The 14,110-nt window shown below is 50.8% G+C and overlaps 1 protein-coding gene across 5 annotated transcripts in view; it reads left to right on the forward strand.

The window, feature by feature from the left end:
• CROCC (ciliary rootlet coiled-coil, rootletin) overlaps positions 1-14,110 on the forward strand; it is a 67,641-nt gene that overhangs the window by 37,851 nt on the left and 15,680 nt on the right. For all 5 annotated transcript variants that reach the window (XM_083629163.1, XM_083629161.1, XM_083629162.1 and 2 more), the window contains 9 exons: positions 1,079-1,309; positions 3,452-3,645; positions 5,523-5,650; positions 6,871-7,040; positions 8,881-9,060; positions 9,744-9,878; positions 10,659-10,802; positions 11,286-11,524; positions 11,818-11,977. In XM_083629163.1, coding sequence (XP_083485289.1) covers positions 1,079-1,309; positions 3,452-3,645; positions 5,523-5,650; positions 6,871-7,040; positions 8,881-9,060; positions 9,744-9,878; positions 10,659-10,802; positions 11,286-11,524; positions 11,818-11,977 — 1,581 coding nt within the window. The remainder of the gene's footprint in view (positions 1-1,078; positions 1,310-3,451; positions 3,646-5,522; positions 5,651-6,870; positions 7,041-8,880; positions 9,061-9,743; positions 9,879-10,658; positions 10,803-11,285; positions 11,525-11,817; positions 11,978-14,110) is intronic.

Genomic DNA, 14,110 nt, shown 5'->3' on the forward strand with positions numbered 1-14,110 from the left:
AGCCGCTTACATGCTCTGTGCAGAATTTTTTTCCTTCTTGTTTTCCTTAAAACTAGGTGCGTCTTATGGTGTGAAAAATATGGTGTACCTCCTTCCGGCTTGGGCATGAGGTCCAGCACTGCTTATTTGGGATAGCAGCTGTTGCAGGTGTTAATATTTCACAGTTTGAAGTGACTGGAAGCGCAAGACCTGACTCCTTTTGGAAGGAATCATTGTCCAGGCGCATAAAAATATTATTCAAACTTTTGCTTGCCGAACTCTTTTAAAAACAGAACATAAGCATTAAAGATACATCCAAAAAAATCCATTACTGTACATTATCTTGTTCTGTCCAGCACAGGTTCATCGTCTTCTTAGAAATAAAAGAGTTCAAAAATCCAAACTGTGTCTCTTCCCCCATCCCAGCCTCAGTTGGCCTTAGGCCAGGCATAGGCAAACTCGGCCCTCCAGATGTTTTGGGACTACAACTCCCATGATCCCTAGCTAACAGGACCAGTGATCAGGGATGAAGGGAAATGTAGTCTCAAAACGTCTGGAGGGCCGGGTTTGCCTATGCCAGCCTTAGGCTAATGCATCTCTTGGAGAGTCATTGGCATGCATAGTTTAGAAAAACTTAACAGCCGCCACCCTTTCAAGATGGCGAATTTGCAACTCAATACCTTTATCACATGATTCAAGTTTCACTCTCCAAAACAATCAGCAGTTACTCATTACCCCATTAAGGAGCTCAGAGTCCTTTAGAAAACAACACTGGAAAAAACCCCAATGTTAGCAACCCTTCAGCAATGCACATTTAGCTGTTTTCCATTTCAAAACTTCGTTACTACACATCCATTTTCCATTTCTGTGTGAATTAAATCTATTATAAACGGGGGGGGGGGTATTTGGCTTTTCCAAAGTATACAGTCATGCCAACGATGGCAAAACAACTTTCTGTGAGAGGTGCCCTATTGTGTATATACATGTGTGGTTTTGGGGTGGGGGGTGGGGAGAAAGACAGAACAGCTGCCATCCTGTGTGCTGAGTAACCCTCACTGCCAGTCTCCTGCTTTCTCCCTCCCCACCCTTCTGGGCTCAGCTAGAAGAAGAGAAGGCTTCTCTCTTGGGGAAGAAGCAGGAAGTGGAGCAGGAGAAAGCCACGATCCGGGACGAGTTAGTGCGGCTGGAGCAGGAGAAGCTGGACCTGGACACAGAGCGCCACGGATTGGGCCACTCCCTGCAGGCTGTGGAGCAGAGCCGGGTGACGCTGGAGCAGGAGGTGCTGGTGCTGCAGAAGGAGAGGGGGCAGCTCCAGGAGCAGCTGGGACAGGTGAGAGGCAGCACTGGCAGGCAGGGATGGAGGGCCCTTTGTCCCGTTATGAGAAAAAACTGCTCCCTTTCCCTTATCCAAGAGCCTGTATAGAGTCCTTAAGTGGGTTGCCTATTGGTAGGATGAAATAACAGATGCCAACCAGAGTATATTGAGAAGCAAAGCAGCTAGTAAGCCTGATCTTTATTCAAGGAACTGTTGCAACAGGGTCCCCACTCACCACATGCAGGAGGGAGGAGGAACCCTGAGCAATGGTGCGCAAGCCCATATATAGACTTTTGAAATTGCCCACCCTGTAGCCCAAGACCACCCCCAAAAACATCATACATACATCACAGAAGGAGGCGGTCTACAGCAGAAATCCTGTCTGCCAGGATACCTGATAATGGTCGCTGATTGCATTACATGGGCATCCTGGCCATTCTTCTGTGATGGTTAATACTTTAGTTCCTGAATCCAAGTCACAGGCTCACCCTATTCATACACAACTACACCCTCAAGATAGGATTTGTAAGCAAAAAGACGATGGGAAGGCTTTCCTCATTTGCCTCCCTTCCTGCAGAGGAATATTTGAGGTCACTGGGAGAGTCAAAATGGCTCCAGGATTGCTCTCCCATACTATTTCAGACACGTGGTTCATATATTTAGATATGTGTGTGTTTGTGAATATTATTCTATATTTGAGACCTTAAAATTCTTATAACAGTCAAGAGCGGTAGTCTCGTAATCTGGTGAACCGGGTTCACGTCTCCGCTCCTCCACATGCAGCTGCTGGGTGACCTTGGGCTAGTCACACTTCTCTGAAGTCTCTCAGCCTCACTCACCTTGCAGAGTGTTTGTTGTAGGGGAGGAAGGGAAAGGAGAATTTTAGCCGCTTTGAGACTCCTTCGGGTAGTGATAAAGCGGGATATCAAATCCAAACTACTACTACTACTTCTCCTCCTCCTCCTCCTCCTCCTCCTCCTCCTCCTCCTCCTTCTTCTTCTTCTTCTTCTTCTTCTTCTTCTTCTTCGTCTTCGTCTTCTTCGTCTTCTTCGTCTGCCTGCTGCTGCTCTGTGTCTGCAATTCACTTTTCTAAAGCTCAAAGCAGATTGTCCTGCAAGACAGGACACAGCTACTTAGTGCAAGCTAGTTGATCATTGCGATGTCTGAGTTGCTGGTCACTCCTCACAAGACCTCCACTACTTTAATGATGGTGGTGATTTACTAGACCTATATTCCGCCCATCGCAAGATCTCAGGGCAGCTCACAAGAATGTAATGTTCAGCTGCAAGAGAGTTCACAACTGAGATCTCAGGAGCAGACCTTTGCAGAAGCTGGGTTGCTCAGGTCTTCATAACACAGAGCTTGCAAAGCTAATGTTTTCTGATATTCACACCCAAATCTGGGATCTGCTGAGTTGGCAGAGGCTGAATGGTTTTTGTTGCAGGGCTGAGGTTGGCATCGTAAACACCAGGCTATTGCTTTAGCCCTGCTGGGTGAAGGGACTGGGGGAACAGAGAGGGACCATAACAGCCAAGGGGGCATCTAAGTGGTGTCTAAGCTGCCCCTCTCCCTCCTTCCTTTTCTCCCTCTCTTTCTTTTTTTAAAAATTAAATATTTGTTATTGATCGATTTCCACATAACAAATTATCAAACCCTATAATCACATACATTGTTCCCCCCCCCAAGGACTCCCCTCAGCTCCTCTCCCTGATTTGAAGTCAGAGTTGTCCTTGTCTCGCAACTTGTAAGTCAATTTGGCCAGTTCTGCATAATTCATCAATTTCTCTTGCCACTGTTCTTTCGTCGGGGTTTCCTCATTCTTCCATCCTTGTGCTGTCAAGACTCTTGCCGCTGTTGTAGCATACATGAATAAATTCTTTGTTTTTCTTGGCAGGTCTTGTCCTACAATCCCTAACAAAAATGCTTCTGGTTTTTTTTTTACAAACGTCATTTTAAACATTTTTTTCAATTCATTGTATATCATTTCCCAAAACTTTTTAACTTCTCTACACTCCCACCACATATGATAAAAGGTCCCTTCTTTTTCTTTACATTTCCAACAAGTATTTGAGCCGGTTTTGTACATTTTTGCTATCTGTACTGGTGTTATATACCATCTATACACCATTTTCCTCCCTCTCTTTCTCTGCCTCTCAGCTTTCCCGCCACAGGAGTGCAACCGGTGAGGAGCTGGGTCAGGTGCGCAGGGAGCTAGAACGCCACAGCGAAGCATCTCTGCGGGCAGCCAAGGAGAAGGAGTCGCTGATGAAGGAAAAAGCCAGCCTGGTGGTGCAGCTGGCAGCCTCGGAGCGAGAGAACCGGGGCCTGGCAGAGGAGATCTCTGGCCTCAGGTATGTATAATAATAATAATAATAATAATAATAATAATAATAATTTTTTATTTATATCCCGCCCTCCCCAGCCGAAGCCGGGCTCAGAGCGGCTAACGACAATAAAAATAACACAATTTACATAAAATCACAATCAGTTAATTGAAATACATTCTAAAATCAATTCATGTGTGTGTGTGTGCCCCCACCTTTAGCACCTATTATTATTTATTCCGATTTATTTCTGCCATTTGCATCCCACCATTCCTCCAAGGAGCTCAAACACAGTTCACTGTCCCGTTTCCTCTTTGCAACAGCCCCGTGAGGCTGAGAGATGCAGCAACCGGTTCATGGTCACACAGTGAGCTCCGTGGAAGGGTGGAGATTTGAAACCTAGCCCTCCTGAGTCCTAGCCTGGGGCTTTGTTATGGGGCTGGCAGGGAGGGGCACTGTTTTGTTGAAGTTTGTGGGTCATAAATCCTTTGACCCACGGGGTCTGCTGCATCGGCACTGCAATTGGTCTGATTTACGAGCACTCCGACACTTCTATGGTGCCCACAGTGCTCTCTTCTCAGTTGTCGGACGTTAGCAGAGTTTACACGCAGCATAAAATGGCTTTGTCTGGGTCAACGTGGTGTCTTCAATAGCTCAACACCCGTGCTTCTATTCTATCAACTGTTTATTTAGAACCATACAGAAACAAAAGAAAACCTACAGAATCAAGCTGCGTGCTTGCAGCGTTCTGCCTCTAACAAAACAAAACTAACTCTTTCACATTCTCAGACACTCTGCAGCCCAGAGAGAGCTCAGCCCACTGGTCAAAGGAAAATGCCTGGATTATATGGGCAGTGCACCCAGTGAATAAGAACGCCTCCTGGGAGTGTTAACTCCCAGCAGAAAGGCATTTTCTGCTCAGCTGCTTTCCTTTTCTCAGCTTTACATCCCCACCTTAATGTGCACACACAAGTCTCCTCACCGAACCTGCTGGAATTTCTGGCCTAAGCCCCAAAAGAGGAGGTACCGTATCTTTCGCTCTATAGGACGCACTTTTCCCCCTCCAAAAATGAAGGGGAAATGTGTGTGCGTCCTATGGAGCGAATGCAGGCTTTCGCTGAAGCCTGGAGAGGGAGAGGGGTCAGTGCGCACCGACCCCTCTCACGCTCCAGGCTTCAGGAACCTATCCGCAAGCCTTCGGAGCGCAGCGGGAGTGCCCGCCGGGCTCCCAAGGCTTGCGGATAGCAGCCTGCAGCCCGAAGCTGTTCTAGCTTCGGAATGGCTGTGCAAAGCCTCCGCAGGGCAGCGGGGTGCCTTCACCCCGCTGCCCTGCGGAGGCTTGAAAGGCTGTCCCCGAAGCCAAAACAGCGAGATGGGGCGCTGTGCAGCCCTCCGTCTCGCTGTTTTAGCTTCGGGATGGCTGCGCAAAGTGCCTTCTAGCTTTGGGATGGCTGTTCTAGCTTCGGGGTGGCTGTGCCTACACCCCGCTGCCCTGCGGAGGCTACAAAGGATGTCCCCGAAGCCTCAAGCCTTTGGAGTGCAGCTGCGCTCCAAAGGCTTCAGGGATCTTTGAGGCTGGCGGTGGGGGAAAGCAGCGCTTCCCCCCACCGCCAGCCCCACAAGCTCAGGGGGGCAGCGGCAAGGCTGCGCGCAGCCTTTGCGCTGTTCCCCGACCTGCTCTTAAACGCACCTTGAACGGACCTTGTTTTAGAGGGGCAGAACAAGAAAAAAAAATTCCCCCCCTGTTCCCCCCCTCCTATGGTCCGGTGCGTCCTATAGAGCGAAAAATACGGTATATGGAGCCTACCAGGCAGAGTAGATGCAAGATGGCTGATGAGCAAAGACGAAAACAACAAAAGATGGGGGGAATGATAATACAGTCCTACTGTTCCTCTTCTGCCCAGGTCTGAAAAAGACGCCTTGGAGACGACCCTCTTTGAGATCCAGCAGCACCTCGCCCAGCTGGAGACCCGGAAGGAGCAGCTGGAAGCCGAGAGGCAGAGCTTGCTCCATGCCAAGGAAGCCTTGCAAGGTATCCTGGGAGGAAGGTCTTCCTTTGGGTCCTCTTGTGCCACCCCCTGTCTCTTTCCCTTCAATGACTGGGTGTGGGAGTGTAGATGGAGGTTTTTATTACCCGACTTCACCGGCGGATGTACTTGCTTTTAAGCTGTGCGCCTGCCCCCTTCGAATGCACCTGGGACCCTCCTTGCTTTCCCTCTCTTTAGAGGGGGCGGGGCTTTCTCCCGACAGAGGCGGGGCTCTTGGCTGCTAAGCCGCCGCCCTCTCAAGCCTAGCCATGCCCCCTTGCACGCAGTGGTGCCCACTGGGCTGTCCTTGCCCCCAATCAAGCCCCTCTTCTGATAATCGCCCCTCCTCGCTCCATCCAAGGTTTTGGGGGGACAGGAGGCGGGCGGCTGTGGAGGACTCCTTGGTCCTGAATGGGGTAACTGTGCCCCTGAAGGACCAGGTGCGCAGCCTGGGAGTCATTCTGGACTCACAGCTGTCCATGGAGGTGCCGGTCAATTCTGTGTCCAGGGCAGCTGTTTATCAGCTCCATCTGGTACGCAGGCTGAGACCGTACTTGCCCACAGACTGTCTCGCCAGAGTGGTGCATGCTCTGGTTATCTTCTGCTTGGACTACTGCAATGCGCTCTATGTGGGGCTACCTTTGAAGGGGACCCGGAAACTGCAACTAATCCAGAATGCGGCAGCTAGACTGGTGACTGGGGGCGGCCGCCGAGACCACATAACACCGGTCTTGAAAGACCTACACTGGCTCCCAGTACGTTTCCAAGCACAATTCAAAGTGTTGGTGCTGACCTTTAAAGCCCTAAAAGGCCTTGCTCCAGTATACCTGAAGGAGCGTCTCCACCCCCATCGTTCTGCCCGGACACTGAGGTCCAGCGCCGAGGGCCTTCTGGTGGTTCCCTCACTACGAGAAGTGAGGTTACAGGGAACCAGGCAGAGGGCCTTCTTGGTAGTGGCGCTTGCCCTGTGGAACGCCCTCCCACCAGATGTCAAAGAGAAAAATAACTACCAATCTTTTAGAAGATATCTTAAGGCAGCTCTGTTCAGGGAAGCTTTTAATGTTTAATATGTTATTGTATTTTAGTGTTCTGTTGGAAGCCGCCCAGAGTGGCTGGGGAAACCCAGCCAGATGGGTGGGGTATGAATGAATGAATGAATGAATGAATAAATAAATATTATTATCCCCTTTGCTGTCTTGACCTCTGTCTGTCTGTCCTTCCCCAGCGGAGCTGGCTGCCGTCCGCAAGGAGACGGAGGCCGAGGTGAGCCGACTGGAGCGAGACAAGGACCTGGCGGCCCAGAAGCTCATTCAGACGGAGCAGGAAACCCAGGCCGCCTTGAGGAGTGCGCAGGCGGATCACGAGGAGGACGTGGAACGTCTCCAGAGGGAGAAAGTACGTGCCGCCTCCCCGGTCAGGTGCAGAGGGCTGGGTCCAGGACCACTTTGGTCCTCGGGTAACATGCTGCCCTCGGGGGACAGGGCTGCAGAGAGCAGCCTGGATTGCAGAAGGCCCCAGATGTTTGTGGGGCTCCCACGAATGGATACAAAGGTGCCGGCCAGATCCCAGGCATGCAGGCCATTTGCTCTTTGCTGGCTCTTGCTGTCCCTAAGCTGTTAAGCACGCACAGCTGCTCAGTCGCTGGCAGGTGACCCAATCCCTCCCCTCCAGGAATCTGTCTGACCCTTTTTAAAAGCCAGGGGCACCGTCTTGCCTGGAGCAGTTCTTTCCTTTTCTCCCCCCAAACAGTTTTTGATCTGGGCTTCCACTGAAATGAGGCTGCATTTTAAGTAGTATTTTAATCTTGTTTTTAAGTTGTATCTTAATCAATTGTTTTTATACCTGATGTTAGCCGCCCTGAGCCTGGTCTTGGCTGGGGAGGGCGGGGCATAAATAAAATTAAATAATAAATAAATAAATATCCTGAATCTACTGCCCACCTGCCTCATTGGGTGACCCCCAACTATGAGGGAGAAGCCTCTTTTTCCTGCTCAGCTTTCACCCCAGCATGTTAACATGCTTGCCTGTCACATGTTCCCTGCTTCCCTCAATTTTTAGGGTTTTTTTTTTTTTGTTGTTAAAATGAAATCTCATTAACCTTATGGGTTTTCATTTCCTACCTTTTGGTCCCTCCTTCGTGTGCCTCCTCCTCAAGAAGTCTCCGGAGGGTGGCAACACGAGAGCGGGGCCTTCTCTGCAGTGGCTCCCTGTCTGTGGAATGCTCTCCCCAGGGAAGTTCGCCTGGTGCCTTCATTATACACCTTTAGGCACCAGGCAAAAACGTTTCTTTTAAACCAGGCCTTTGGTTGACCAAATCAACATCCTATACCCTTTTAAAATGTGGCTCTTTTTGTTATTGGGTTATTGTTTTTATTTTTATTTTATATACTGTGATCTTTTTTGTGTGAACCGCCCTGAGACCTCTGGGTATAGGGTGGTATATAAATTCTATAAATAATAATAATAAATAATAATACTGCAGGGTAAGGTGGGGCGATATGTCAATATATTGTCCAAAACTGGTTTGAAGTCCATATCGTGATACTGGTTTCATCATTTTTAAACCTGGAAATATATCACAAATTCAAAAACCCAGATATCTCCCTGGAATCAATCTTGGGCCAAGCACTCACTTGCCTGGTATGAGAGCTTTCGGTTGATTGACAAGGAGTGGTTCTTTTTAGTAATAATAATAATAATAATTATTATTTATACCCTCCCCTCCCCAGCCAAGACTGGGCTCAGGGTGGCTAACAACCAATAATAAAAACAAGTTGATTAAAATACAACTTTAAAAACAAGATTAAAATACAACATTAAAATGCAGCCTCTTCATAGGAGGAGAAAGGAGAAAAGAAAGAGGGGGAGGGAATCAAATTGATTCTAAGCCAAAGGCCAGGTGGAACAACTCTGTCTTACAGGCCCTGCGGAAAGAAATCAGATCCTGCAGGGCCCTGGTCTCATGAGACAGAGCGTTCCACCAGGCCGGAGCCAGTGCTGAAAAGGCCCTGGCTCTGGTTGAAGCTAATCTGACTTCCTTAGGGCCCGGGACCTCTAGGGTGTTGCTATTTATGGACCTTAAGGTCCTCCGTGGGGCATACCGGGAGAGGCGTTTAGCCATTGAAACTTGGCTGTGGAGGAGGCCTTGCTATGGGTGCTGGGGGCCCCCATCTCCTTGTCCACATGGGCATGGGAGGGTCCACTCCTGAGCTTCTTTGCCCTGTCGGCCTGGTAGGAGGCGCTGCGCCTGGAGCTGGAAGCAGAGCGCGAGGAGATGCTGCAGCGGCTGAGCCAAGAGCGCGAGGAGATCCTGGCCCGCCACGAGGCGGAGAAGGAGGAGCTGAGCGAGGAGATCACCAGCCTCCAGCAGGAGCGAGACGAGGGACTCCTTCTGGCCGAGAATGAGAAGCAGCAGGTGAAAGTCTGGGGGACGGGGAAGGAAGGAAGGAAGGAAGGAAGGAAGGAAGGAAGGAAGGAAGGAAGGAAGGAGGTGCAAGCAGTGGTGTAGCATGGGGGGCCCACGGGGGAAGTTGCCCCGGGTGCAAAATTCTTAGGGGTGCAAAATTTCAACACCCAGTGCTCCTGTATTGAAGTTGTATGCTTCCATCACATGGCTCCTCCGTGCGAAACAGGAAGCGACCTCACCAGGCAATGGAACAATTCTTCTTTTAGGCATGTGCATGCACGCTCCATCTGTTTTACCCCACCACCCCGCTCTGCATGGCCCCGGGCCCTGGCAACCCATGCTATGCCACTGGGTGCAAGGCCCCAGTCCACTGCCGGCTCTGCAAGACTCCCCGCACCCTGTAAATTCCCCAAAGTGGGACACCCAATCTTGCCACAGAGGAACCTCGCCTGATGCCTCCTCACTGGCCATAGCCCAAGGATTTGGGGTGGGGAAAGAGAAACAGCCCACCTAGCTCCAGAGACCACAGAGGCCTCAGATTTGCGCGATTCACTGTTCCGCCAACATAGAAGTTGTGGCGTCGAGCCTCACTCTGTGCGCAGGAGGGCTACAAGAGTGGTGATAGGGCTCCCCAGTGCGTCTCCCTGATACTCCAGAGGCCACTACTGACTCCCTCGCCCCCTCGCCCCCAGGCGCTGTCTCTCAAGGAGTCGGAGAAGGCCATTCTACTGGAGAAGCTTTCAGGGGTGCAACAGAGTCTGGCCAGCGTCAGCCTGGAGGCGGAGAGGCACAAGCGAGACGCTCAGAGTCTGCAGGAGCAAGAGCGGGTAGGCGGTGTCAGGGTCGGGGTCGGGGGGGGGCCTGTCTGATGGAGAACAAATGTGTGTGGAAGCAGGTGGGCAATATTTGCACCACTCCTGCAACCTGGCTCAGCTTAGGTGAATGGGGCAGGCTTGAATTGTACTTTTGTTTTTTTCTGAACCCCTCGTCCCGTCCCGTCCTGTCCCCCCCTCCAACTTTTTTCCGGAGCAAGGAGCTCTGCAGTGCTTGAAAGCCCCCCGTGTTGCTGGAAGCTTTATTCTGCCTCTCCCTTTTCAACAGCAGACGTGGAAGCGGATGTTTCCATCTTGCTTTCGACGCTGAGGGCTAGAAACTTGCTCCATCTTTTCCTTTGTTGTTTTAAGCATGATCTGAGTTTCTCCGGAGGTTGCACCCTTTGCCTGGTGCTTCAGCCTGTGTTGCATACAAGTGGGGCTTTTTCTTTTTTTAAAGCCGGAACTTAGTTGGGTGCCATTGCCATTATAAGAGAACAAGTTCATGGTGAGTTCCGGCACCTCCTTTTCTAGAAAAATAGCATTGTATACAAGCCCACCCTGGCTGGTAGGATATGGAGCGTTATGCAAGAATAAGCCAAAAGCAGAAGCCAAACTCCTTGGCTCTGTGGGGCTTTGTTCCGGCCTCTTCCTCCACAGCCTTTTCTGTATTATTTTCTCCCTCTGGAAAATTGTTCCCTATCTCCATTATCCAGACAAAATGGTGCCTGGCTTCTATGGGGTGGGGGGCGCGTCTTCTAGGCCAGAGAGCTCCATTTCTTCGTCTTGTTGCAGAGCACCATCAACGCCTTGAACTCGGAGCTGCGGGGCTTGCGTGCCCAGTTTGAGGAAGCCATTATGGGCCACGAACGGGAGGTGAAGGTCCTCCACGAACAGGCCAGGGATCTGATGAAGCAGCGAGAGTCGGCCCTCCGCGAGGTGAGGGGGCGATGGGAGGGAGGGAGGCCTTCATTGAGACTCAGGGACAATAACACCACCACCTGAGCTGCTCTGATAGTCTGGGGAGGACCAAATTACCTATTTCCTCTTAAGGTAAGGGCAACGGACATTGCTAAGCCTGGCAGGACAGCTTACTCTATGGCATTAACCCCTTCATGCATCAATTAGACTTAAGCATGTTGGTTATGTGAGGCTGGTTATCCCACCATTCTTCTGCAGGAGGTCTGTTACCCCTTCAGTGGAGCAGCTGCTTTGCGCTGCACACAGAAGGCCCCGGGTTCAAGCCCCTGCCTGAACCCAGGAGAGCACCTGCCGCTGCCACTCACAGCAGAGGTGGACAGGCTGAGGGCCTAACTCTGCACCAGGCAGCTCCCTGCACTCCTGCCCTTGCGCTTCAGGCAGCCTCAGAATTCCCGGCAGGAGCCCAACTCTGGCTCTTTGCTCCATCCTCTTCCTGGCCAGGTGGAGGAGCTGAAGATGCAGGTGCAGATGGTGGAGGACGCGAGGGACCAGACCCGCCGGGAGCTGCTGGAGGCGCACCGCAAGTCGCGGGAGGCCCACGAGGCCCTGGAGGCTCAGCGCAAGGAGGCCGTGGACCTGCGGAGGAGCCTGAGCGATGAGGCCAAGGAGAAGGAGGCCCTGCAGAGGTCCAATGGGGAGCTGCGCGTTGCTGTAAAGAGGGCCGAGAGCGAGCGCGTCAGGTGGGGAGAGAGAGGACTCTGCTGCCTTCTGCTCCAGGGAAGGGAAGAATGGGGGGGGCCAGGATTTGACTGCCTAAATCCCACCTCTGCCACATGGTGTCTCTCGGCCTCGGTTCTTTGTCTGTAAAAGGGGCATAATGGCAAAGTCAGTTCCACAGAGTGGATGGAGGAAACATGTGGTAGCTTCGCAGCTTGGCTCCATCTTGGTGGTTGATTCCTGGGCCTCTCACCCTGAGGGCCGGAAGAACCACGTCGCTGGGGTCCAAACACCCCTCCTCTTTCCTTGCCTCCAGTTTGAAGCGGGCCAACGAGGAGAAGGAGCAGAAAGTTGCCATCTTGGAGGAGGCCCGGGCAGCTGTGGGCAAGGAGGCAGCCGACCTCCGCAGCAGCCTCCAGGACGTGGAGCGTTCGCGGCTGGAGGCCCGCCGGGAACTGCAGGAGCTGCGGCGGCAGGTAAGGCCTGGCACGGGAGAGGGGAGGGGCTGCCAGGGAAGTGGGAGCCACGACTCAGCCTCCCTTTCCACCAGGTGGGAAAAGACAGCAGGTGCACAGTTAGTTGAAGCAAAGGCGAGACCAGGTATTCTGTGGACTACTGCTCTGGCCAACTGATGTCTTGCCAAATGCAACGCGGCTCTTTTAAAATGAGATTCAGAGGCAATACAAACACAAGTGAGCGAGAAGGTTAAAGATTTTATTCTAAACAGCAAGCATTATATACATTACCAAGCAAGCACTTCGATATGCCACTTGGAAGCCCTCAAGAAGCGGAGAAACGACTCCCCCAGGTAGCCTTAGTTTGCACGGCCCTGCGATCGATCAGTCTGTGCACGAGCTTCTCAGAACTCGGCCCAACACCATCTGATTTATAGGTGTGGTTTGCCTGAGTACCTATGTGCTCCCAGCTAAGTACAGATTATTCATTAGCCACCTCTTCCAATGACTCACTTTCTTCAAACAATGTCCAACATCAAAAGAAGGTACCCAGCAACATCACTTCCTTCCAACAGATTAAAAAGGTAAAGGACCCCTGACATTTAAGTCCAGTCGCAAACGACTCTGGGGTTGTGGTGCTCATCTTGCTTTACTGGCCAAGGGAGCATTTGTCCACAGACAGTTTTTCCGGGTCATGTGGCAAGCATGACGAAGCTGCTTCTGGCAAAACGAGAGCAGCGCATGGAAACGCTGTTTACCCTTCCCGCCGGAGCGGTACCTATTTATCTATTTCCACTTTGACATGCTTTCGAACTGCTAGGTGGGCAGGAGCAGGGACCGAGCAACGGGAGCTCACCCCGTCGTGGGGATTCGAACTGCCGACCTTCCGATCGGCAAGCCCTAGGCTCAGTGGTTTAGACCACAGTGCCACCCATGTCCTTCCAACACATTAGGACTAGGAAATTAAAGGCTGTTCTTCAGCCATCAAAGAGCTTAGAGAGGGGGAAGCAAACAGGAGCAGGAATGATAACCATGTTAGAGCACTATCTCCTCAAAATACAAATATCTTCTGGATAGATTCCCATACACACCCACTTCCAATTTCCGGGACATGGTGGGTTTCAGTGCACTGAAAGCAGTGCTTTTGAGATGCTTTGGGGCAATCTTGCAGCTCCTGCCAACGTAGAGCAAATCTCATTGTTGATGAGTCTGAATCATGGGTGCTGGCTTCAAGGTTGTTCAGTATAGACAGTTTTAGCATGCTCAGGCGTCGTCTTGCCTCCTTGTGGGTTGATGCTTTGTGTGGTACCCCTTCCAGCGGCACTGTCAGATTGAATGAGTAGCCCCGTCTATAGTGCATTCCAGCATTTTGAAGTTTTTCTGTATAGGTTTTAAAGGCACGACTGTGATTTAAGGTTGCCAGACACAAATCCTGTATAATAGGTGCATTTTGGCCTTTCCATTCCAGACTGTCAAGTATGGAAAGTTCTTTTTAAATGGTCTCCTTAGTAGAAAAGCAGGGAAGTTTGAAAATAATGACTCTGGACCTGCTGTTGACAGTTTGGAAGTGCTGGCCTGCTATGTCGGCTTACCCTAGATCTGAGGCATTAAGCTTAAAATTAGGGAACATATGATTAAACCAGGAAATCATAAAAGGAAGTAAATCTTGGTCTTCCAGAGATTCTGGTAGGCCTCTCACCTTGGAGAGAATTATTGCCTGCTTCCTTCAGACAAAGCTGTCTCTCTCTAGTTTTGGCTTCTAGTTTATTGATTTCCCCCATCTGTCTGATTCCTGAGTTTAGAGCTTCATTTGCAGTCTTTGGGACATCAGAGACCCAGGTTTCTGCCATGTTGAGTCTTTTCTCGATCGGGGTCAAAGGTGCTTTTAACTCTAAGGTTAGATCTTGCCTTAGATCTCATCTCGGCTTATCTTGTTGGGCAGTGAGCTCAGTGAGAAGGAAACTGGCAATCGCCTCGTCTCTCAGAGAGTTTTGCTGCCTTAGCTGCCATCCTTGGGCTGCCTCCTTCTTCCTGCTGCTCAGAAGTTTGAAGTTGATCAATGGGCTCAACTGATGGTTTTCGTTTCTGTTCTGTTGTTAAATGGGATCCCTGGTGCAGAGTCTATAATGAGCATGTCTTGCAGAATCAATTTTT

The sequence above is a fragment of the Podarcis filfolensis genome (genome assembly GCF_964270895.1).
Source record: "Podarcis filfolensis genome assembly, chromosome: 8".
Lineage (NCBI taxonomy): Eukaryota > Metazoa > Chordata > Lepidosauria > Squamata > Lacertidae > Podarcis > Podarcis filfolensis.